General features: G+C 44.4%; 1 protein-coding gene across 10 annotated transcripts in view; it reads left to right on the top strand.

Annotated features, from left to right (window-relative positions):
• Positions 1-24,985, top strand: part of LOC114594672 (spermatogenesis-associated protein 7-like) — a 63,801-nt gene that overhangs the window by 3,171 nt on the left and 35,645 nt on the right. For 7 of the 10 annotated variants that reach the window (XM_077925576.1, XM_077925577.1, XM_077925579.1 and 4 more), the window contains 3 exons: positions 9,292-9,366; positions 14,256-14,348; positions 21,658-21,705. In XM_077925576.1, coding sequence (XP_077781702.1) covers positions 9,306-9,366; positions 14,256-14,348; positions 21,658-21,705 — 202 coding nt within the window. In that variant the 5' untranslated portion in view covers positions 9,292-9,305. Of the gene's footprint in view, positions 1-9,291; positions 9,367-14,255; positions 14,349-20,975; positions 21,029-21,657; positions 21,706-24,985 lie in introns of all 10 variants that reach the window. The other 3 variants (XM_077925580.1, XM_077925581.1, XM_077925582.1) reach the window with 1 other exon arrangement.

Raw genomic sequence — 24,985 nt, 5'->3', positions numbered from 1 at the left:
GAGGCAGCAGAGCTCCAGACACACACACACACACAACCGCCCTCCATCCGGCCACACTGGTGGAGAGAACAGCTGTGATTTAGAATCTGATGGGCAGTCAATTTGTGTCAGGGCTTGACACACGGAGACTTTATTGAGCACCAGCCCATCGGGCAATAATATGCCGCTGTCTCATTGCTTAATAAAATGAGAGTTGCTCTGTAGCTCTTATTAAAAAGTGCTCACTGCTGGTGTTTGTGTGCCCAGGGCTCATTAACACAATATTGGAACGGCGGTGTTGTGATTAAAGCCCGCACCTTCATGTGCTGAAACTTACAGCGGTGGAACAATTAGTAGGAACCTCGGATGTTAATAGTGGAGCAAATTGTGAAGCAAATACTGCTGCTCCATGAAGCTAATCCTTGCTAGTTTCTGGGTTGACGTACAGCAAAGGCCAGCAATTAGCAGGTCTACAGTCCACCGAGAGGTGTCCTCAGTCACTGGCCTCTCTTCCGAAAAAAGGCACTCCTCTTTCCTTTTCCCCTATTGGATTCCCGGAAATAGAGCGAACGTCTGCACCGAGACAACATAAAATTGTATTGCTATGCGATGCGGGGAGCGGGGACACTTTAAGTATGTGAAATGGGAAGGCTGTGTTCCAGTTCTGCAAATCATTTAATGGCAGGCTGTGAAAGTAGCAGGGGCCAAGATTTGTCACTGGTTTAGTTGCTCCAACAGTCATTTTACCACAGAACATCTCTTTGCGTTGCCAAATGGCCATCAGAAGGGAAGAAGGAGAGTGGGGACCACCATGTGTAACCCCTTATATTTTAAAATGTGAGGTTTACACAATAGCTTCTCATCCAGCAGCCAGGAAGAGAGACACTCTAGATTTAGATAGACAGCATGTACCATCTGTAGGATTAATAGGGAGCCGGGACATCATTTTGGGAGAGGAAAAGCATAAGGAAACTTTATTTTCCTGGATGCAAACTCTGACCTTCCTGCATCGTGCCACCTACTGGCCCTTGTGCATATGCAACTAACACCACAATATTCACCTAGTCATTTCTTTCTTTCCCTCCTTTCCCTTTTTTTTATAACTATCCCTGTTAATGCCAATACATTGGTAACAGAACAAACTGATTGTTTGGCAGTAACAGGGCTGTTTTTCCAGGGATGAATGCTGTATTATCATTCATTCTTCTTTGGGGGATTCATTTTAAATAAATTATATTTTTATGGTTTTAAACTCAATATTATATGTTGGAAGCTGCTGTGGGATGGGTTAGCCCCTAAAAGGAGGCCAGCAAATAAATGCATTTCAGCACTGTATCAAAGAGACCCATGCCTGCAATATACATGGCAGATTCTCCAAGTGTCCCTGTTTAGAGAAGCCATCCCAGTTTCTGATTTGATCCTGGAATGTCCCACTTTTCTTTAGGACATCCCCATTTTCATTGGAGAAGTGTTGGAGGGTATGGCATGTTGGTATATACTCCCATTCAATAAAATGGCGGTAAGGTAAAGAGACCCCTGACCATTAGGTCCAGTCGTGGACGACTCTGGGGTTGCGGCGCTCATCTTGCTTTATTGGCCGAGGGAGCCGGCGTACAGCTTCCGGGTCATGTGGCCAGCATAACTAAGACGCTTCTGGCGAACCAGAGCAGTGCACGGAAACGCTGTTTACCTTCCCGCCAGAGTGGTACCTATTTATCTACTTGCACTTTGATGTGCTTTCGAACTGCTAGGTTGGCAGGAGCAGGGACTGAGCAACGGGAGCTCACTCTGTCGCGGGGATTCAAACCGCGACCTTCTGATCGGCAAGTCCTAGGCTCAGTGGTTTAACCCACAGCGCCACCCGCGTCCCTAAGTTGGGAGTACCCCCATGCAATAACAATTGCTGGTGCAGGGACTCCAAATCAGGACAGTAACACTAGGAGACAAAGAGCTAAAACCCTCCTACAGGTTTTCCCAGCCCTCAGCCAGGGTGTGAATCCAGATCAGGTGTTCGCATTGGCTGTTTCTGCCAGAAACATCCTGCACTCAAAGCCTGGTCAGTGTATTGTGTTGTCTGGCCAAAGATGCCAGTTTTGTCCATGTAATCATCTGATGCAGCAATAGCTCTTAAATTGAACTTATCTCCAGGACAGAAGACACAGCGAAAATAAGTGGTTAAAAACCCCCATGAAAAATAAAAGTTGTAGCTTCAGTTGTAGCACATGTTAAAAAGCAGTAAGATGCAAAATTTAGAAATTCATTCTTTTACTGTCCATCACAGAATTAGCACCTGTGTGTCAATTACATCAGGAGGAAGCAAAAGAGACAATATTTAAGAGAGAACCTACTGTACAAACTTATCACAACTGGAACAGTGAAAGGATAGTTTGTATACATTTGCATTTTAGTGTGTGAAGTCTGAACCATGTGTTTTAACTGAAGGTTGGTCTTTTTGTTTTGCTTTTTGCCACTGAACCTGTGTGCTGCTAATGGCAGAAGAATAGCCACTTGGCTTTGATTAATTGCTGCTCTATTTTTAAGCTCTAATCAATCCATTAATCGGTTAATCAACTCTATTTACCGGTAAGTGTTTGTAGCTTTTAAAGCAGCAATTGCATCCAAGTACCAGCAAACCCTGAATCTCAACATGAGGTTTGATTGAGAATGCATTAAGATACCTTTTTAAAAGGGGAATAGATAGCTGAAGGGAAACAGTTTTGTGCAGCAGCAGCAGCAGCAGCAGCAGCAGCAACCACTGCCTCTCTCTTTCCAAAAAGGTCAAGCAACAGTAGTAATATCTGGCAGTGAAATTCTAAATTTCCATAAGGCAAATTGTGCTAGCAGATGGGTTAACACCAGGAGCAAATTCTGAATAGCATGGGAAATGTTGGCTTTTAGATTAGCGCTGGGCCAAATTTCTTACTTGAGAACATCAGCTGGATTTTGGGAGGGAGGGTTCACATGTGAAACCATTCAGTTTGCATTTCAAGGTGAGTTTGCCTAATTTGCACTTACTGAACCAGTAAGTGAACTGAATTGTAGCCATTCCTTGAAATTTGAACTCCCCTGAATTTTGCAATGCAATTCTCTAGCCAAGTAATATGTTAGATATTCTCGGGTAAAAATATGCGTAAAGATGTACATATTAGTGACAATAACATACAAAGGGAAAACAGCTTTTCAAAAAATTCATTTCGTATTTCATTTTTCATTCACTTTTCAGAGTAAAATGTCTCAAAGAAACCTGGCAAAAATAAAATGCAGCGTATTTAAAACCAGAACAAATTAAGACACTAATACAAGATGCATAAAATGCTCGTGCAGCAATAATTTAGTAAGGACCAAATACTACTCACCCCACCAAAAGCTGAGCGGCACTATAGGAGGCAACATTAATTAACCAAAGGCCTGGGTAATCAGAAAAGTCTTAGTCCAACACCTAAAAACTGACTAGAGAGAGAACCACGTTTGTCTTCCTGCAAGAGTTTTCCATAGATGGGGGGCCACCACCGAGAAGGCTTGTGTCCACCCTCTGCACTTCCCTCAGAAGCATCTGGTTGGCCACTGTGAGAACAGGATGCTGGACTAGGTGGGTCATTGGCCTGATCCAGCAGGCTCTTCTTATGTCCTCCTGAAGCGACGTGTCTTTAACCATGCTTCACCCATGATTTTGGTAGGTGTTTTGTTAGTCGTTTTACTAATATTGCATTGATAAGATATTCTACTCTCATTCGTAGTGCGTGCCTGCCCATCCACGCCTTCCTATCTCCCCCTTATCTGCACCAGAGACAAGAATCGTATCCCCCCTCCCCCTTGCTAATGGAAACTAGCAGAAGTGTTTTGCTTCCACAAAGCTTTGGCTCCGTTGGGCTAAAAATGTCTTTTGCCATCACTGGGAAAGGTGTTTAATTCCGCTCCTCTGCGACATCTGTAATGAGCCCCACAGCATGGCTGCTAGTCTGAGAGGTGCTTTGACTGTAATAGAAAGCAATCAGGTTCTCCGGTCCTTCCCCCATGTGGAGGTCAAATGCTGATGAATGGACTGCCTGGTGTGTTCTCCTCTGCTGAAAGCCTGCGTGCTGCCGGTGGGCCTGACAGAAGTGTAAATTTTATTATGCCAAAAAGTTATAAAATGCAATCCCTATTCAGACAGAAAGGAGAGCTGCAAGATAAGAGGGGACAAATGACTAGCCCCTTGATCACCAAAGAAGCACAAGACCATTGTGACATCAGATCTTTTGTGTAGCAAAGGTCAGGTTCTGTCCCTGACATTTTAATTGAAAAGATTCAAAGGGAAAAGACCCCCACTGTCAAAGGCAGTATGCTTCTGAGCACCAGTTGCTGGAAACTGCAGAAGGGGACAGTCCTCTTGCGCCAACAGGCTTCCCATAGGCATCTGGTTGGCCACTGTGAGAATGGGATTCTGGGAAAGACAAACCATTGGCCTGACCCAACAGGTTCTTCTTATGTTCCCTGCCAGATAGATAAGGCAAGACTGGGTTAGATGGACACACAGTGGCTGGGCTCTGACATAATGTAAAACTATGGTTTGAGCCAACCATAGTTAAGGTAAGAACTCGGTGAAAATTAAGACTTCATAAAAATCACTGCAAAAAACCCTCCCCCACACGACCTGGGTTGCTGTGCATAAGAGAAACCTGGTAGACAAGGAAGAGGCAAGAATAGGTCCAGCTGCTGTGTCCAACCATGTCTCTGTCTCACATGCCAGGTCAATTCCCTCATCCATGATCAAATCATGGATGGCACTGGTCTTATTAATCATTGACCTGGCATTACACAGCACCACTTTGAGGTCATATGGGATGCCCCTGAATACCTGTATTCCTCTGGCCAAGGCCAGACCTGAAGGCAGGGATAGTCTTCAGACAGTGACTATACCTGCCTTCTCGGTAATGACATGATCTGGCCCTCAAGCAACTCCTCTTCCTGCCCATCATCACTGAGGTTGGGTATCCTATTGCACCCAGCCTAGTGGTACCTGCCCCAGCCATTATGTTGGCTAAGGCCCACTCCCAAGGCAGCCTTGACCCTCTGCCCTTAAAAGCAAACTAACTTATATGAAACTAAACTAATAAAAAGTTTACATGTAACAATTTCACAATTTTAAACATCCCCACCTCCATTAACACCATTATGGATACTATTTGACTGTTCATGAGGGAGCACTTTTCATGTCTCTCAAAGCTCAAGAGGCATGAGAGTTCAAACACACCCCTGTCCCATCCACATATATATACAGGAACCAGGCTCTGGATGAGAAGATAACAGCAACAACAAAGGCCATACTTCTCATTGTACTTAAGGAAGATTAACCAGATGTCTCCATAGATGGAACCAGTTCTAAGAGAACCATGATGCAACTTATGTTATTTATCAAGCACAGTAGGGTCAAGCCTGCTCTTACAGAAGATCTTTCGAAAGTACAAGACCTTCTGTATTTGATAAGTATCAGAACTTGCTTTGTGATGCTTCCAGAACTAGTGCCATCCCAATTTCACACCACTGCAGTTTCATAATGTTGAGCTGAAAGAACGAAACCATAGTAGCTGCAACGCAGCTTAGACTTACTTTAGAGGATTTTCTAGTCATCGTTTCCTCATCCCTCACAACGCCTATAAACATTCTATCAATGACAGCCAGCATTTTTGGCAACCCTACCACAAGTCTAAAAATAAGAGAAAGTCACTGGTGCGACACACACAGCCTCCCTGGGCTGTTTTGCCTCTACCTCACTTAGGCAGTGAAATATACTCGGAGTCGAGAGTGGATTTCATGCTCTTTATTCAGCTCATAGTGGTGAGGATGAATGGAAGTTCCCCCACAATATCTGCTTTATATACATTATTTACACAATGGGCCCCACGTGATTAGCTAATTCCGGGATACTCCTGTAGGCCAATTAGGTTGTGGATTCACTTTCACCTGGAGCTGGATTGGGTGGCTCCTGCGGACCAATCATACTGCTGTATTGTTCTAGGACCAATCAGACTGCTGCATTCTGAATCCTATTGTTCTAGGACCAATCAGACTGCTGCATTTTGGATCCTATTCAACTCAATACATAACAGGCAGGAAGCTAAAGGCTGCACATTGTAGGTGCAGAAGGCAGAACAATACCCAAACTTCCCCAAACTACAAGAAAGAAGATTCCACCTAAACATTAGGAAGAACTTCCTGACAGTAAGAGCTGTTCGACAGTGGAATTTGCTGCCAAGGAGTGTGGTGGAGTCTCCTTCTTTGGAGGTCTTTAAGCAGAGGCTTGACAACCATATGTCAGGAGTGCTCTGATGGTGTTTCCTGCTTGGCAGGGGGTTGGACTCGATGGCCCCTGTGGTCTCTTCCAACTCTATGATTCTATGATTCTATTCTATGATTCTATGACCTACAGTATAACACTCTGCTGTAGCCAAGTCTGTGCCCCACTGAAGCCACAACTCTTTCCCCTTTTCATTAGCTCTTGTGTCTTTAACAGCAATGTGCTGTAGAAGTTAGGAGTTGATGGTGCTTTAACTTTGTGCCATGCAAAGTTTCACCTGCCGATTGCTGTGGACCAGGCTGCCTAAGGCACAAATGTGTGCCAGGCTGTGTCCTACTCACACTGCAACCCCACCACTGGTATCACCCTGGTCACCTCTGCATGCCATAGTTGCTTCAGGCAGCTAGCTAAGCTGCTGCTGGTGGTTTTCCTGTAGCGAGAAATAAGAACAGTGCATTAAATTATAAATGGGACGATATTTAAGTATGCACCTAAAACATGAAGGAAAGCGGACTTCCCAGGAGGAAGATGGTGGACTAGAAGGAAAACTATTTTTGCACTCTTTTATTAGAGAATGTAGGAACTGATAGAATCTAAGCCAGGAGTCAGCAAACTTTTTCAGCAGGGGACCAGTCCAATGTCCCTCAGACCTTGTGGGGGGCCCAGACTATATTTTGAAGAGAGAAAAAAATGAATGAATTCTTATGTCCCACAAATAACCCAGAGATGCATTTTAAATAAAAGGGAACATTCTATTCATGTAAAAACACACTGATTCCCAGACCATCCGCAGGCCAGATTTAGAAGGTGATTGGGTCGCATCTGGCCCCCCAGGCCTTAGTTTGCCTACCCATGATCTAAGCAAATAGAAAAAAGCACAGAACAAACAAAATGAAAAGGCTTGTGAATTTGAACAGCTTACTAGAGCCTCTCTTCCATTCGACGACTGTATTTTCAAATCAAGCTCCTTGCTTGCTTCACAATTTATTGCTACTTGTTGAAGGTAAAATCATAGAGCCCTGGCAGGGAGCTAATTAATTTTCTTGGGTCCCCACGGTGGTGTCTTCTCTCTCTTTTCTGTTTTCAATCTTACTTTACTCAGGGCAATAGCTCACCGAACTCTTCCGCTGCAGATTTGGCAGAATAAGCTCCAAAACAAGGACTTTTGGATACAGCAGAACCAAATAAATTAACAATGGATCTCTCATTTCCCCATACTCTTTTGGGGGGGTGTGTATATAATAGCCTTTCTGGATTTATACATGAATAGATCATCCAGGATCATCATGTGAAGTATAGCATAATCATGAAAGGGTCCTGTATCCTCTCTGTCTGCCACCTAGTAATACGCTGGACCGGCACTCATGTGTTATGAAATCTGATTTGTGAGTATTTGTGTATTACTCCCAAAGCCCTTAAGATGGCTACACACATCCCATTCTCCAAGCGCTAAGAGATTTTGGGGGCCCCAACACAAACCTTGGGTGTGGTTTTCTTGGAATGAAGACAGGTGGAGATTGGTAGTGTTTTCTTTGATATAAGGTTTATGCGCACAGATGTATTGGCTGAGCATGAGATGGAAGGCTCGTAGCACTAACGCTCCTTCTCCTCCCAATGGGTTACAGGGGTCCCCACCATAGCATTGGTTTCCTCCATGTATCAGTCCCAGTTCCAAACTGCCTGACAATTCTCGCTCGCAGACACCTGAATGACATTACCTCCAGCCAGGAGTAGGGAGAGAGAAAGACATGTCCAGGAAAAGAAGGGTTTCCAGCTATTTAGTTTCTTTAGCAACACGTCACCTGTACTTGGTCTACTCTTTATTTATGCAAAGACTCGTTCTCCAAAGGGCATCTGGCATAAGCTTCCTCACCCAATTTCATCTCTTTAGCAGGGTCTTTTTTCTTTAGAACACAGTCTTTGTTGTTGTTGTTGTTTAGTCATTTAGTTGTGTCCAACTCTTCATGACCCCATGGACCAGAGCACGCCAGGCACTCCTGTCTTCCACTGCCTCCCGCAGTTTGGTCAAACTCATGCTGGTAGCTTCGAGAACACTGTCCAACCATCTCGTCCTCTGTCGTCCCTTTCTCCTTGTGCCCTCAATCTTTCCCAACATCAGGGTCTTTTCCAGGGAGTCTTCTCATGAGGTGGCCAAAGTATTGGAGCCTCAGCTTCAGGATCTGTCCTTCCAGTGAGCACTCAGGGCTGATTTCCTTAAGAATGGATCGGTTTGATCTTCTTGCCGTCCATGGGACTCTGAAGAGTCTCCTCCAGCACCATAATTCAGCAGCACAAATTCTTCAATACAGGAATAGAGGAGACTCCAAAAACCCATTAAACCTAGCCCCAATCTTATTACAATATGGGGGGGGGGGGCATTTCTTACCAAAACTGAGAGGTGGTGCGCTCCACCCTAACTACTCAATATATGTCTGCAGATCCACAGGTGTTTCTTAAAGAATCCCCTCATTTTGTAGCAGAGCTGTCAATTGTCCTGTTTAAATATTATGCCTGTTTTCCGAATCTCCGGATAAAGCTGGGAAAGATCCTTGTCTGAAACTCTGGACAACTAGCTATCAGCGTAAACAATAGCAAGCTACTGCAACAATGGTCTCTGATTCAGTATGAGGCATTTTATATGCCTAAAGATTTAGAAGTCCCATTTGCTGAGCATACATTCAGGATTTACCAGACTTGCGAGGCCTTTTCAGTAGTGGCCCAATAGACCTGAAAGTCTCTCCTGAAATAAATATATGTGGCTTGATCTTCCATAGTATTAAAGTACCGTGAATTGGGTTTTAATCTTCAATTTTACTGGTATTTCAAATATTGTTTTGTGGTTTTGATTATGTTTTTTAGCCGGCTTTGGAGGCAGTATCTGAATACTTCTGATAAATAACCAAAGCAATATAAGCAAGCAAACAAACTGAATAATCCTGTTTTCTTTACTCACATCCACTGTATGATGACAAACAATAAAAATTGTCATTCTAAGTATTTATTACTTATGCCCACTTTTTCCCTCTCTCCTCAAGGGTCCCAGACAGCCATGATCCCAAAGTATTCCTTGATGGGGCCTTTCAGAGGACACATGAGTATCAAAAGTAGCTGTAAGTACTAAAGCATTCTTAGCAAAAACAAGTGCTACAGTCTTATTTCAAAAACGCCTTAGTGCTCATTCCCATGTTATTTGATTCCAGAAAAAACCTGTTTGCAAATAATGTGGAAATGAGTGTTATACTTGAACTCTATTCCGTTATAGTTGCAGAAGTGGCTTTTACATCATGTGAATGCTCAAATATAATGTGGAAACTGCTCCGTTTTCATGACCTTTAACTCCCATGTGAATGCAACCAAAGTGGGGAGTATTTACAGGAGACCCAGGACACTTGCAGTTTTTTGGGTGGGATTCAATCGCATACTGGCAAATTTAGTTTCAGCAGTTAGAGGCCCTTCTCAGTGGCTGCTCCCAGACTTTAAATCTCCCTTCCAAGAGAGGCTAGACTGGCTCCCTCTTTGTTGTCCTTCCACCAGCAGGTGAAGATTGTTTTACTTTTGGAGACCAACTGTTTTTTGAGGAAAGGGCTTTTAAATAATGCTGTGCTGTTTTTACTATCTTTGATTTAATAGATTTGTTTTTATATTGTTTTAATTCTATTATAGTTCAATTGCTTTTTAACTGTTATTATTATTATTAATATTAATATACCACCCTATACCCACAGGTTTCAGGGCAGTTCACAAGGCAAAATTACAATATAAAAACACAAAATACGTAATCAAAATATAAAGAGCTGAATAACCCAAAACAACACATAAAAATGTTTAAAACAATTCAAAATAATTTATTTATTTATATATCAAAAAAACAGTTAAAAAGCAGTTTAAAAGAAAGTAAACAGTACACTCTGCTGGGCAACAGCAGTCCTTTTGTAGTCTGTCAGGCTCTGCCCTGGGCCTGGTGGAGAGAGGCAGGAGCAGGACCCTCAGACTTTCAGCAGGTGTAATTATCCTTTATATGTTTTTAGCCTTTTTGTCTTTTATTTGTGTGGTTTTCATTTGCGTAAGCCGCCTTGAGTCCTTGTCTGGGATATTAACAACAGCAGCAGCAACAACCTCCGTATTATCCAAGCTGACTGGCATCACTTCTCCAGAGTTTTCAACACCTTCCTTTCCCCGGGATTGAACCTGAGACCTTCTGCATACAAAGCAGGAGTTTTGCAGCGCTATGGCCTTTCCCAGATGAAACACGAGCCAAAGTGACTCATCCCATAATCCAGCTCCAAGCTTCCAGAAATGCCACTCATTTCCTGCTTTCCTGTATACGTTACTCATCCGTTCCAACCAGCAGGGCTGGACTGCTGTGGCCACAAGTGCCGGTGCAAATGGGGAATGCATTCAGGAAAATTACTTTAATGGTGCCACTTTAACTTCGAGTTGCCGGAAAGGGTTACTGTGACCCACACTGCCCATCACATAGGGACACCCACTTCAGACTGCTTTTATCCCTGCCTTCCTACCAAATAAAAATGCTGGAGCCTAACACTGACAATTAACATTGCCGCTTGGCAGCACAAAGCATTCGACAGTCAATCACTTTTACAGCTCCAGCTGCCAACGCAGACTTGAACTGACGTAGTGAAGTATCTGTGGGTGAGAGCCAGCGTTGCACCAGCAGACATGACAGGCCTTGCCTTCCCCTTGCAGGCCCCCCATGCACCTAATTCTCTCCAGGAGGGGGTCACCCAGCCATCTGGAACAGATTGGGGGCACATGTGGGGGGTGCAGGGGGGATAAGAAAGTCCTGTTGGCATGAACAGAAGCCCATGAACCAAATGGACCCACTCTATCTTTTTTTAAAAAAAATTATTAGATTTTCCACAATAATAACAAAAACCACAAAGCAGAATGATACACAAAAACAGAAAAAAGAAGAAAAAACATCAATGAGCGAAAAAAGGGGGGAAGGAACAATAAACAGATAAACAATAACGACAAACTTAATTCTTTACAAATCCAACCTTTTAAACATCTTGGTTGACTTCCTCTAGTCCCTCCCTCCAAGAAATATTATCAAAGGCCTTTTCAGGATCAATAACATTGCTTTGCAATTTCTTTTCGCTTCCAGTGGATATCACTCTATCTTATCACTTACTTACTTACTTACTTACTTACTTACTTACTTACTTACTTACCTACTTACTTAGGTAGAGCATTTGTAATATGGTTACCAGATTTTTTTCAATGAATCCAGGGACACTTTTTCTTCTTCTTCTTCTTTTGAATCTGAGTAGCAACAGGGAGTCAGTAGCAGGGATGGTGAGGCAAAAGACCCTGGGCCCAAGCACACATGCATATTGTATAAAGGAGCAAAGCCCTTCTTTCGCACCCTGTGAAGCTCTGAGTTTTTAAAAAACTGGGCAAAAAGTGGCCAACTCCTGTGACATCTGAGCCTCCCCCGATCTCCTGCCCCCTTCCCCCTTTGTTTTGACTGATCAGGGGAGGCTCGGGAGTCGTGGGCGGGTGGCCATTGCCCAGTTTTTTTAAAAACTCTGCACATTTATGTTTCATGGGGTGTGAAAGAAGGACTTTGCACCTTGCCTGGCAGAGAAACTGCACGCCTTGCGCCCCTCCTGGGCAACGGCCACCCACCTGTGACTCCCGAGCCTCCCCCGATCTGTCAAAACAAAGGGAGAAGGGGGCAGGAGATCTGTACCACTGGACATCCCTTCTTCCCCCTCAGCAGTGGCAGCGGCAGCTAGCAGCGAGTAGCTCCTGAAGCCAGCCAGAGTCAACTGCACTACCAGGCTGCCTCTGGGCAGCTGAGGCTGCCACTGCCATGTTTCCCAGAGACAGATTTGCAAATCTGGGGACATTCTGGGGACGGAATTTGTCTGGGGACAGATTAGCAAATCTGGGGACTGTCCCCAGGAACCGGTGACATCTGGTAACCCTAGTTTGTTACCTACTCTTTAGGCAAAAAGATTGGCTTATATACAATTAAAATAAGACCGTCCCTGCCCATAGGCTTACAATCTAAACACACACACACACACACACACACACACACACACACACACGGGAGAAGGGACAGAGAGGGAAGACAAACAGATCTAATTTGGGCATCAACTATTAAACAGTTGTTCTTATAATACCGTATTTTTCGCCCTATAGGACGCACCGGCCCATAGGACACAACTAGATTGGGGGGGGGAATAAAGGGGGGAAAATGTGTTTCCCCCCCCCCCAGGCACGGGGCTGGGGTGGGGGAAGCCCGAGCTTCCCCCTCCCCCAGCCCCCAGAACGGGACCCAGAGCGATGCCGAAGCTGCGTGCAGCTTTGGCATCGCTCTGGGAGCTTGTGGGGCTAGAGGAGGGGGAAGACCTCCGCCAGCCTTCTAACCAAGTTGGGGGACAGCGGGAAAGGCGTGCTGTGCCTCCCCGCTATCCCCCAAGCTTGTGGGGCTGGCGGTGGGGCTCTTCTGAAGCCTGGAGAGCGAGAGGGGTCGGTGCACACCGACCCCTCTCGCTCTCCAGGCTTCAGCGAAAGCCTGCATTCGCCCCATAGGACGCGCACACATTTCCCCTTCATTTTTGGAGGGGGAAAAGTGCGTCCTATAGGGCGAAAAATATGGTAACCAGTTGGTGCAGCTGAGGGCTAGGAGGTTCCTGATACAGGTGGTCTTTCAGCAAAGCTAATCGAGTGAGCTCTGCTTCCCACCTCTCCCATGGAGCCAGTCGTATGCCCCCAGGTGACGGCTGAGGGAGAGGAAGCCTAATGGAGCAGGTCGGTCACTGAAGAGCCGGTGGGGTGAGCTCTGCTTCCCATCTCTCCAACTTCTGTTTCCAGCAGAAGACCATTGGTACTGGTAGGGCAGAATGCAAGGAGGCTGACAGGAGATTTTTTAAAATGCAGGCATCAGGGACCTGACCTGGACCTCAGAGGAGGGCATAAGGTTAAAGCCTGCCTGTATTGCATGTCGGGGTTCCAATATGGATCATGCCCCTGCAGCTGCTACAGTGGTACCTCGGGTTAAGTACTTAATTCATTCCGGAGGTCTGTTCTTAACCTGAAACTGTTCTTAATCTGAAGCACCACTTTAGCTAATGGGGCCTCCTGCTGCCACCGTGCCGCCAGAGCCCAATTTCTGTTCTTATCCTGAAGCAAAGTTCTTAACCTGAAGCACTATTTCTGGGTTAGCGGAGTGTGTTACCTGAAGTGTATGTAACCTGAAGCTTATGTAACCCGAGGTACCACTGTATTTGCATTTTAGGGAGTGGGGGAGAAGCTCTTACTGCAGTGAAGATCCACAATTCTCCAAGGTATATAAAACAAACCTGAAGGAGAAAAAGAATATTGTCACTTGTTTTCATGCAACTGGCCCCAAAGCAACCTTCAGCTACAGTTTGATTTAGTTTATGGTCAGCTAGTGACCCTGTTTGCAGCACTACAGTTACAGTTACATGATGACATCACATGTGATGAATATTTTAGAGTGGCAACTGTGGAAAGCAGAAGTAATGGAAGAAGGTATTCAGATTTCCCAAACTTTTATATGTTTCTCACTTACTCATTTAATCTAAAAAACAAAGTCCTGGCTGCATATTTGTATTGCAGTGAAAATAGGCATGCATACATTTCTTTCTGCTTTTCCGCCTCCATCCCTTTTAAATCTTTCCAAATGAAGATGATATTGAAGATTAAACAACAGCAAGCACCATGTTCTCATGAGAGCTTGAATGGCAGATGATACATGAAAATTGTGATTTAATAAGAATACAGAGAGAGAACTCATACATTATTTATTGTAAACTGTAGTGACTGAGTAATCAAACAGGAGTGGAGAAGCTATGCTGAATTATCACTTATCTTGCTTCAAATTTCTCATACAGTGTATTTCTTTGTGTAAGAATCCAGATCTTTCAAAATAAATGAATGCGCAAGATACTTCTTAAGCCCATTGACTGAAAAAAACATATTTTTTGTTTTGTTTTCTTAGCCTTTTCTCCCAGTTCTTCATGCAAGTTGTCAAGCCAGTACATCATTCAAGATCACATGTCTACACATTACAGAAAATTGCTATCTGCCAAAGGTATTTGGACTGTCAAATAATAAGTGTGCCCATCAAGCTGATAGCTACAATCACATAACAGGACTTGTTTCTTAGGTGGTTGACTGGCATCTTAGCAACTGGCAGAAAAACCTAGGCCTAAGAGAGTATTTCTCAAATGCAAAACCAGAGTGTGAGAGTAATTTCTAAGGGATCACATTTCCAAATGTTATGTCTGAAAATCTTAAATACATATTGAGATTTGTTTGAATTCCCTGTTTTGTCTAGCAAGTGAAGTAGTCACTACTTAGAACAGGGATGGGGAAACTGTGGTCCTCCAGGTGTTGTTGGGCTTCATCAACCCCAGCCAGCATAGCCAGTGGTTAGGGATAGTAAAGGTAAAGGACCCCTGGGCAGTAAAGTCCAGTCAAATTTGATTTTGGGGTGCAGCGCTTTCTCCACTTTCAGGCCAAGGGAGCCAGTGTTTGTCCACAGACAGTTTTCTGGGTCATGTGGCCAGCATGACTAAACCGCTTCTAGAGCAACGGAACACTGTGATGGAAGCCGGAGCGCACAGAAACACGGTTTACCTTCCCGCCACAGCGGTACCTATTTATCTACTCGTACTGGTATGCTTTCACACTACTAGGTTGGCAGGAGCTGGGACAGAGCAACGGGAGCTCATCCTGTTGCGCAGATTTGAACTGCCCACCTTCTGATTGGCAAGTCCAAGATGCTTGGTGGTTTAGACCACAGCGCCATCCGTGTTCCTTTGTAGGGATGATGGGAGTTGGAGTCCAACAACTTCTGGGGGGGGGGTCACAGGTTCCCCAATCTTTGATTTAGAAAGAAAACATGTGACCATGAGCAAAATCTGTGTTGCAGTCCCACCTACATGAATGAGAGATGAAAGTGATGATGATGGTGATTTTTTTATTATTATGTCATGGCATCTTTCATGCCTGTGCAAAGTTATTTCCTGGGCCTGTGGGTGGACTGATTCCTGGTTTGTTCCAGTTCTGTTCCTTAAGGCAATTCCATCATGCTTCCTACTTGGCATAGTCTGGTCTTGTATGTTAAATATGCTTTGAGGTTCCAATACCAGAGTCCTATCTTGCATGATGCGGTAAGATCTTGGGCCTACAGTTCTCCTGCTGAAATCTTGCAACTGGTGTGTACCACAAATATTGGAGGGTCCAGGGAAGTTGGTCCTACTTTTGTTGCGCTGAAGTGTAAGAGTGCCTCCCGCAGTAACATTCGGGAAGTATTGAAGAACTAATAAAGAAGAATGATTTGTGGACGGTCCTCAATAAATCCACTATTATTGCATCAGTTACATGTTACAGAATATACCTACCAAAAATACCACAGGTGTGTTTGTGTGTTTTCTCTTTTAATATGCCATAATGCATAAGTACCCCTGCCCGTTTTCTGTCTGTAGTAACATTTGTCCACCTTTGGCCCCCAAAGCATTTAAATCACACAGAAACAGCTAGGACTATTGCAGGCAAAGCACCCAGACTTTCACCATTGGAAATCTCATGCTCATAAATGTTCAGAAGCATCTCAGCTACGTGAGGGGAGGCATCCATAATTCACACCTGCTAAGTGAGAGATTTTACTTTCTTGGGCTCCGTGATCACTGCAGATGGTGACAGCAGTCACGAAATTAAAAGACGCCTGCTTCTTGGGAGAAAAGCAAAGACAAACCTAGACAGTATCTTAAAAAGCAGAGACATCACCTTGCTGACAAAGGTCTGCATAGTTAAAGCTATGGTTTTCCCAGTAGTGATGTATGGAAGTGAAGAAGAAGAAGAAGAAGAAGAAGAAGAAGAAGAAGAAGAAGAAGAAGAAGAAGGGGGGTTTGGATTTGATATTCCACTTTATCACTACCCTAAGGAGTCTCAAAGCGGCTAACAATCTCCTTTCCCTTCCTCCCCCACAACAAACAATCTGTGAGGTGAGTGGGGCTGAGAGACTTCAGAGAAGTGTGACTTGCCCAAGGTCACCCAGCAGCTGCATGTGGAGGAGGGGGAAGCGAACCCTGTTCACCAGATTATGAGTCCACCACTGGACCATAAAGAAGGCTGATTGCCGAAGAATTGATGCTTTTGGATTATGGTGCTGGAGGAGACTCTTGAGAGTCCCATGGACGGCAAGAAGACCAAACCTATCCATTCTGAAGGAAATCAGCCCTGAGTGCTCACTGGAAGGACAGATCGTGAAGCTGAGGCTCCAATACTTTGGCCACCTCATGAGAAGAGAAGACTCCCTGGAAAAGACCCTGATGTTGGGAAAGATGGAGGGCACAAGGAGAAGGGGACGACAGAGGACCAGATGGCTGGACAGTGTTCTTGAAGCTACCAACATGAGTTTGACCAAACTGTGGGAGGCAGTGGAAGACAGGAGTGCTTGGCGTGCTCTGGTCCATGGGGTCACGAAGAGTCAGGCACGACTAAATGACTAAACAACAACAACAACAACAACAACAAAGGTGAGCAGCACCTTATCTCTGCTCTCTGCCCCCACATCGTGAAGAAAGAAGAGGTTCCCAACAGAACATGAAGGAACTAATTCAAGGACTCGCATGACCTTCAGCCAATTCTTTCAGTCCATTACATTCCTTGAAGCCGAAGCCAAAATTTATAGGGACGAATTCTTCACACGCCAGGACCTCGGATGGAAGATCTCATTTGTCCAAATCAACTTCAAGTCTTACTTTCGCTCCCACGTTGAAACTGCTCACTGGAACAAACCCTAGCATGCTCTTTTTAAGCTGCAAACCTTTTTACACAAGTCGCAGCTACATCTGACCCAGGTTTCAGGCATTCAGAAGAAATCTCCCTCAAAGCTCAGTTCCGAGCATTTAAACTCTGCACAGAGTCATTTGAAAGACTCAAAGCACAAAATTAAAACCTGTGAAGGATTTCTTTTCATGCATTGCAAATCTTTTCCACCAGTTCCCTACTGGGCTAAACAGGGGAAATAGAGAAAAATGGCAGGCATGCTTAAATAAAAGCTCTGCATGTGAAAATATAGGTAGTGCACTGCTTATGACTCCCCCCCCCCCATAATGCCATTGTATCCCTGAGGTGCAGGTATTGAAATAGCAAAACTAACATCCATTGTTCCCTTAGGTATTCTGGTTTTATTATGAGTTGTATCATGCCTAAGAACAGAAAACATTCATCTTGAATGGAAAGGTTTTGCTTTCACTCCCAGGCTCATTTACTGACATATTTTGGATTAGGGAGGCGTTTTCCTTCCAGTCAAGTTGTCTTATTTCGATCCTGGAGATTTCACATTATCTTGTAGTTTGGCTCCAAGAGCCCACCTGGTGTGCCTTAGTAAGCAGATAGCTTGTTGTATATATGTGTAACTCGGGAGATGCAAAGCTAATTTGAAACAATTTTCTAAATTATAAATATATATAACAGATTCCATGCATCCGCATAATCTGACCCTACCAAAGAACAGTAATTCTGAGGTGGGCTTGAGCAACACCTGGTGACTTCTGACAAGGATAAGGTGGCTGTTGCTGGAACAACTGAGGAAGACTCGCACCCATGTGTTTCCACGTTTGCTTGGGACCCATTTGCCTAAACAGGTCTGCAGAATAAGCCCTTCTGTACAGTACCCTTGATTTCTCAGGGCTCTTAGCAGCCAATTTGTAGGCAGAACAGCTTTGATTAGAATGGAAGCAGAGGAAGGTTGGGATTTTGTTATCTCAGGAGGTTCCATACTAGCTGAATATCAAAACAAACAAAAAGTTTGCCAACCCTAAGAAAGTAACAAGCTAGCAATATTCTAAGTATGTGAGGTTTAAAAAGTTTAGTGTCTAAAACTACCAGCCCACAGCCTACCCTACAGGACTGTTGTGAAGATAAAAGTGGGGAAGGGGAAGACAATTGTTATGTAGTGAGTTGAATAGGATCCAAAATGGAACAGTCTGATTGGTCCTAGAACAATAGGATTCAGAATGCAGCAGTCTGATTGGTCCACAGGAGCCACCCAATCCAGCTCCAGATGGAAGTGAATCCGCAACCTGATTGGCCTACAGGAGAATCCCAGAATTAGTGAATCACGCGGGGCCCATTGGTTAAATAATGTATATAGAGCAGACATTCTGGAGGAACTTCCATTTCTCCTCACCGCTATGAGCTGAATAAAGAGCATGAAATCCACTCTCAACTCCGAGTATATTTCAACAATGCAGCCTTGAGCTCCTGGGAGGAACATCAAGATGCAAATATACAACAACGAACAACAAGTATGTGCAGTTTCACGACGCTCAGCAAAACATTCTCCCTATATGTGTGTGTGTGTGTTCATATGTGTATGTTAAAACTCTTATAGGCTGTATGAAATGCGGTATATCCTTGTGTAGAGCCTATAAGAATTTTAACTTATAAGGTGTTTAATTTGCTGATTCATTGTGGAATGCTCTCCCCAGGATGATCGCCTGTTATTTATTTATTTCATAAAATCTAGTCACCGCTTGATTGTAAAAAAACCAAAAACCCTCAAAGATAAAATAGTTTATGCAAGAAAAAAAATAAAAACCCATATTAAGGGAGTTACTTCTGAGTAAAACATCCCCAAACCAGCCAGTTGTGTTTTATTCTGCAAAAGCTAGAACACTTGGGGAGTGACTGAAATAGTGTGGACACAAGAAAAGTGCTTTAACGAACATAGCCCAATATTATCCACCATATTCACCTACATTCCCCGCTGCTGTAAGGTGGTCCCCTTCTGTGTCCCAGGTGGCGGTGGTCAACACTTTTTTCACTGTCTGCCTAGCAACGGTGATTAAGTATCCTTAGCAGTGGTGCTGCCTACCAAGTGCCGAAGCATCAGAGTTGCTTCCACATGTTCTAACTTTCTTCAGAAATATTAGGCTGACATACTTAAAAACACACACACACCTAAAGATGAAGAGTCTGGGGTCCCTACTCTACCCCCTGTATGCAGCCCTGGAAACATTCAATTGAGAGCAAACCCCTCTGATGTTCGTTTGACCTTACATTCAAGTGAGTATGCACAGACTGTATAACAAATAATCGGCTGGTGTAAATCACAAGCCCAGTGACTACAGGGAGCCGAAAGTCTTCTGCTCTTTCAGCTGGCTAAGGCATACCACTGCTGTTGTTTGGTCATAGGAATAGAGTAAAGATATCAGAATACCTTGCATTGCCCAAACTCAGGAAGTATTCTGCTTGCAGTCAGTGAGGTGTTAAACACACCCAAAGGAAGAAAGCCATTCAGAATATAAGGGATTTGACCCTTTGGCTTTCTGATGTGTTGAATACACTTTCTGTATGCTCTAGCCAAGTTGTGGCTGAAGTTATTAATTTGGATGTTTGGTCCTATATTAAAAATAATATATCGAGGGTCTTCCCCCCCTTATGGAATAAAGAACAAATTTTGGATGCAATTAACGATTGTTAATTACCTTGGATCATTTACCTTTGCGTAGTAAAGTAAAGGTAAAGGTACCCCTGCCCGTACGGGCCAGTCTTGACAGACTCTGGGGTTGTGCGCTCATCTCACTCTATAGGCCGGGAGCCAGCACTGTCCGCAGACACTTCCGGGTCACGTGGCCAGCGTGACAAGCTGCTTCTGGCGAGCCAGCGCAGCACACGGAATGCCGTTTACCTTCCCGCTGGTAAGCGGTCCCTATTTATCTACTTGCACCCGAAGGTGCTTTCGAACTGCTAGGTTGGCAGGCGCTGGGACCAAGCAGCGGGAGCGCACCCCGCCGCGGGGATTCGAACCGCCGACCTTTTGATCGGCAAGTCCTAGGTGCTGAGGCTTTAACCCACAGCGCCACCCGTGTAGTACAGACCCGCAAAATGTCCAGCTTGCTTAATGCATGATATACTATTTACTCAGTTAATTACTAAGGTAACAGCTGGAGTTTTTTTAAAAAATGTATTTTTTATTAAAGATTTCTTACAAACGTATGTGCAATGTCTCTTTTTTCAAGTTACGTTTTCTACAGATCAGTTTCATTTGTTGAGACATTAGTGTTACATTAGGAAGAAAAGGGGGGAAGAGGTGGAGGGGGCCATGGTGGGTGGGGGTGGGATCAGGTAGCGATGTTTCTATTTTACTTAACGTATGCATGGGGTTTTGCATCGGCGTCGCTTGTGCAGGTTCTCTTTGCTATTCGCTTGTGTTCCTTTGGTGGTGAGAGAAGTTGGGGTTGGCCTAGGGTGTGGTTGTTTGTGATTGGCTGTGGTGATCTTTGTTTTCAAGTGTGAGTGGGGTGGATGGGTGTTTTGGATCAGGTTAGCCATATTGATTTGTATGTTGTTGATGGATTTTTGTCATTGTCTTGTTGGGCTGTGTATTTGATAAAGGGGAGCCATACCGGGGTAAAGGCGTCTTCCTCTATTTGTCCCCGCACCAGTTTCAGTTCATTGGTTAATTTTTCTAGTAAGGCTGTTTCCCGTACTATTTGGTACCATTGGTCCATGCTTACTCCTGACAGGTCTCTCCAGTGTCTGGTTTTGATGTTTCTGGCTGCTGAGAGTAGGTGGGTTATGAGCTCTTTGTGATGTGAGTGGGCATTATTGTCTTGGAAGAAGGTAACAGCTGAGTTGAGATGTTGAAAGATAACCTTATCACATCAATGTCACATGCAATGCTTAATCTTTTAAAATGCAGGGCTCCAGCAGTTGTTCATGGTAATGAGATGGAGCCATGCAAACATCTTAACTGTGAGCACACTATCTCTGTTTCAATCATTAAACCAAACCTGTGAGTATAGTGGTTAAGAGCAGTGGACTCGTAATCGGGTGAACCGGGTTCGCGTCTCCGCTCTTCCACATGCAGCTGCTGGGTGACCTTGGGCGAGTCACATTTCTCTGAAGTCTCTCAGCCCCACTCACCTCACAGAGTGTTTGTTGTGGGGGAGGAAGGGAAAGGAGAATGTTAGCCGCTTTGAGATTCCTTAGGGTAGTGATAAAGCGGAATATCAAATCCAAACTCTTCTTCTTCCTGTGTAGGGAGCATGATGCTATGCACCCCAGGTCACTTTCGTTCTTCCATATGCAGCCTTAGCCACCAAAATTTTAAGCTACAGCTGAGGATTTGGCCTCATAATCAACGAAGAAGAAATAGAAACCTACCACAAATAATTTCCTCTTTTATATATCCCATATTGATATAGATTTCTAAATAAAAGGTTTAGAGAAGGAGGTTACTTAAGAGCACGCTTTTAATTGAATCCAGACTTTCAACAACCCTATCGCTTAGAAGCAGGTCATTCATTACTCTTTCCTGTAATTTGAAAGCAAAATACTGAAAACATAGATAAACAACTTTTTGTTTTGTTTTGTTAATTCAGCTGCTGTTGATTCATCTGCTCCAAAGAGTTTGAACACGAGCATTAAATGTAAGTATAACTTGTTTTGCTTTCAAAATAACGTCTGGCTTCACCTTGTTTGGTCTGGAAATATTTGCTTTGGATGATCCCTCTCGTACTCTCCTAAAACCTTCATGCCATTTTCCCCAAACCACAATACTTTCAGCATCCCATATAGCACTGACCTGTTGGCAAAGAAAAATAGCACTGTCCGTTACTTTAGTATTGTCTGTGTTGCATGGGAAGGGTGCTGTTGCATCTGAATTATTTGTATCAGTTCATTAAAGTATTCGGCTAACATGTATTTTAATCTGATTCTCACAATAGTGGTCAAATCCAAAAGTCTTAGCACAAACTGATTTTTCAAGTTTAAGGCTGCAATCCATTATAAGACATTCATTTATAAGCACAGGTGCATTCCTTTGTACCCCAACACCCCCTATAGGCAGGAAGTGATTCGTTTAGATACGTTGAACCTCCCTGTTGGGAAAAAAAAATCATGGATTATACAAAAGATAATACGGATTTCAAGATTGCTGCTTCAAAGTGCATTGAAACCTCTCACACTCTTGGGGTGAATGAGAAAAATCCAGACTTAAAAGCATTTACACCATGTTTTAAAAGAGAGGCGGGGACCCTTTTTTAGAGCATGAGGGCCGCGCTCTGTTGCGGATAAATTTCCAGGGGCCACATTCCAGTGGTAGGTGGGGGGGCACAGGGGAAGGTTGCAATGGATATGGCTTTGACCTTTGTACGTTATATTTCAATAGCACAAAATTCAGGAATGGTTACACTCACACCTCTCCATCCTCCATTCAGACAAGTGAGAGGTTCAAGGACACATTCCAGCCAGGCCAAAACATCCAGGGCCATGTCCTGCGGAGAAGGAACATGGCCTAGGGAGAGTCCCACAGGTCAGCTATAGCAGCACAATCCTATGCATGTCTATTTAAGATTCAGTGGCACCGCAGCTGTCTTCAGGCAGTCGCCCTCCCACCATTAACAATAGAGTGTAACCTGCCCCAGGTGTGCATAGGCTCCCTCTGTGATTTAGAATCTTAATCAGGCAGGGTTCTAACCAGAGGACAGGGAGCCTACTCCAGGCCATCCCTCCAGTTGTGTGGATGTTGAGGGGGGAGGGCTGCCTCACTGCCCCCCGCACATGGTTGTTAATCCCGTGAGGGCAAACACCTGAAAGGGGCTTGGGTTTAAGGGGATTTATTCCTATCTAAGTGTGTGTTTGTGTGTTAACTATGCGTCCACATATCAACTTTCCTGTGGTCTTTGTGTCACCTGTGTGACTAGTTAGATAATGGCGCTGCCACCAATGCGTTTGGCCCCATGATGGGGCAAAACCTCATTCATGAAACCCCCTTCATAGGGAGGTGTGCCTGTTCCCTATACACTGGTCACATTTGGACACCAACTGTGAAAATTTCCATTCACCCAGGCTTTTGAGAAAATCAACGTTTACTAAAATTTCGGCAGCTCGTATTCCATTGCACGTTTTTGTTGTTGGTTGTTGTTTTTGTTTCAGAAATATATTTTATTGCATAGATTGTGGTTTTTATGCCGTTCACTGCCCTGAGCTCCCACGGGAGGAAAGCTGGTAGAGAAAAGAAATGAAATGAATAAAATTATTTAATTTTTTTGGTTATTTCCATAAAGAGCCTGCAGAAAGATGTGCAGATTGTAAGCAACAAATAAGAAATGGATGAAATGTTTTTTGCACGAAAAAGGATGGTGTGTGGAAGGGCCCCTGAGAGTATGATCCTAATTCTGGGGAGTGGAAAGAGGAAGCCATTTCATAATTCTACAGCCCTCTAGATTTTCTGGTTTGAATAAACTCCAAATGTCACAATGGGTCCCATGCAAGCAGACCTCCACCACCCCACTCCACATACAGAGTTACTACTGAATTCTGGGTTGGCTTCTGGACTTTATTAGCTACCCCTCGTATTACCTTCCAGATTCATTCTCATTACTGGGCAGATTATCTGCTGAGCAAGCATTCCTCCCAAAACAACGTTCCTTGCAGAAGTGCCTTAGAATGATTAAAGAAGCCCAGTCCTCCTTCTTATGAGAGAAACAGCAGGACTTGCATAGCATAGCGAAAAGGTGGCTGAGAAGAGAGGGAGAAGATTGTACGACATAGCAAATGTGTTGCTAGCTCTGCCCTTAATCTGGAAGTTAGTCTTAGCTCATTAAGTAGCTTGTTCGTCAATGGCATTGAATCTGCTCCTCTGCCTCTCCGCCGTCTGTGGCAGAACACGGGTTGCTTGACTCTTGTTGTGTCTCTATGGGAAAGCAAGTTAATTGGGGGAAATATTGTGGGTTTGTCTTATCTGCTGTCATTGCACCCATTGCAAGCCAAATCTATGGATATAGATGATGCAGGAGCAAATGGAGCATGTTCTTGGGCTGGATCTACACTGACCCTTTTATCGTTATTAGAACGATGTTAGATGCATCATTCTGAAACATCACAGGGCATACTGGTAAATTTAAAATGTTCCTTACCTTGTTGTGTCCGTAACAATGCAGTTTCCCTATTGCTGGCTCCTGGTTGCTCTGTTAGAAGCAGAATGCAATGTGTCCATCTATGTTATGAAAATTATTCCTTAACCCTTCCTTAATGTTATAAACCATTAATGTAGATCCGCCCTACGTCCACCTCTAACCAATGGATACCACCTCTAACTTTTCTCACTATACCTAAGAAGAGCAGTTCTGCTGGCCCATGTCAATGTTTTACACAGCAATCCAAGCAAGAGGAAGCCAGAGTGATTTACGCCAAGGTAAATTATGCCGGTAGGGGACGCGGGTGGCGCTGTGGGTAAAAGCCTCAGCGCCTAGGGCTTGCCGATCGAAAGGTCGGCGGTTCGAATCCCCGCGGCAGGGTGCGCTCCCATTGTTCGGTCCCAGCGCCTGCCAACCTAGCAGTTTGAAAGCACTCCCGGGTGCAAGTAGATAAATAGGGACCGCTTACTAGCGGGAAGGTAAACGGCGTTTCCGTGTGTGGCTCTGGCTCGCCAGAGCAGCGATGTCACGCTGGCCACGTAACCCGGAAGTGTCTCCGGACAGCGCTGGCCCCCGGCCTCTTGAGTGAGATGGGCGCACAACCCTAGAGTCTGTCAAGACTGGCCCGTACGGGCAGGGGTACCTTTACCTTTACCTTTAAATTATGCCGGTGGAGCTTCCTTGTTCCCAACTCCTTTCAGGAGCAGGGCTACTGCTGGCTGAGGTGGCCTGAACGTGGCAGAGGGTCAGGCAAGACTTTCAAACAGAGTTTGACTTGCGCCACTCTTTT

This window comes from Podarcis muralis, chromosome 3, assembly GCF_964188315.1.
Source record: "Podarcis muralis chromosome 3, rPodMur119.hap1.1, whole genome shotgun sequence".
NCBI lineage: Eukaryota > Metazoa > Chordata > Lepidosauria > Squamata > Lacertidae > Podarcis > Podarcis muralis.
The sequence above is the reverse complement of the archived record's forward strand: the minus strand, read 5'-3'. Positions and strand labels throughout refer to the sequence as shown.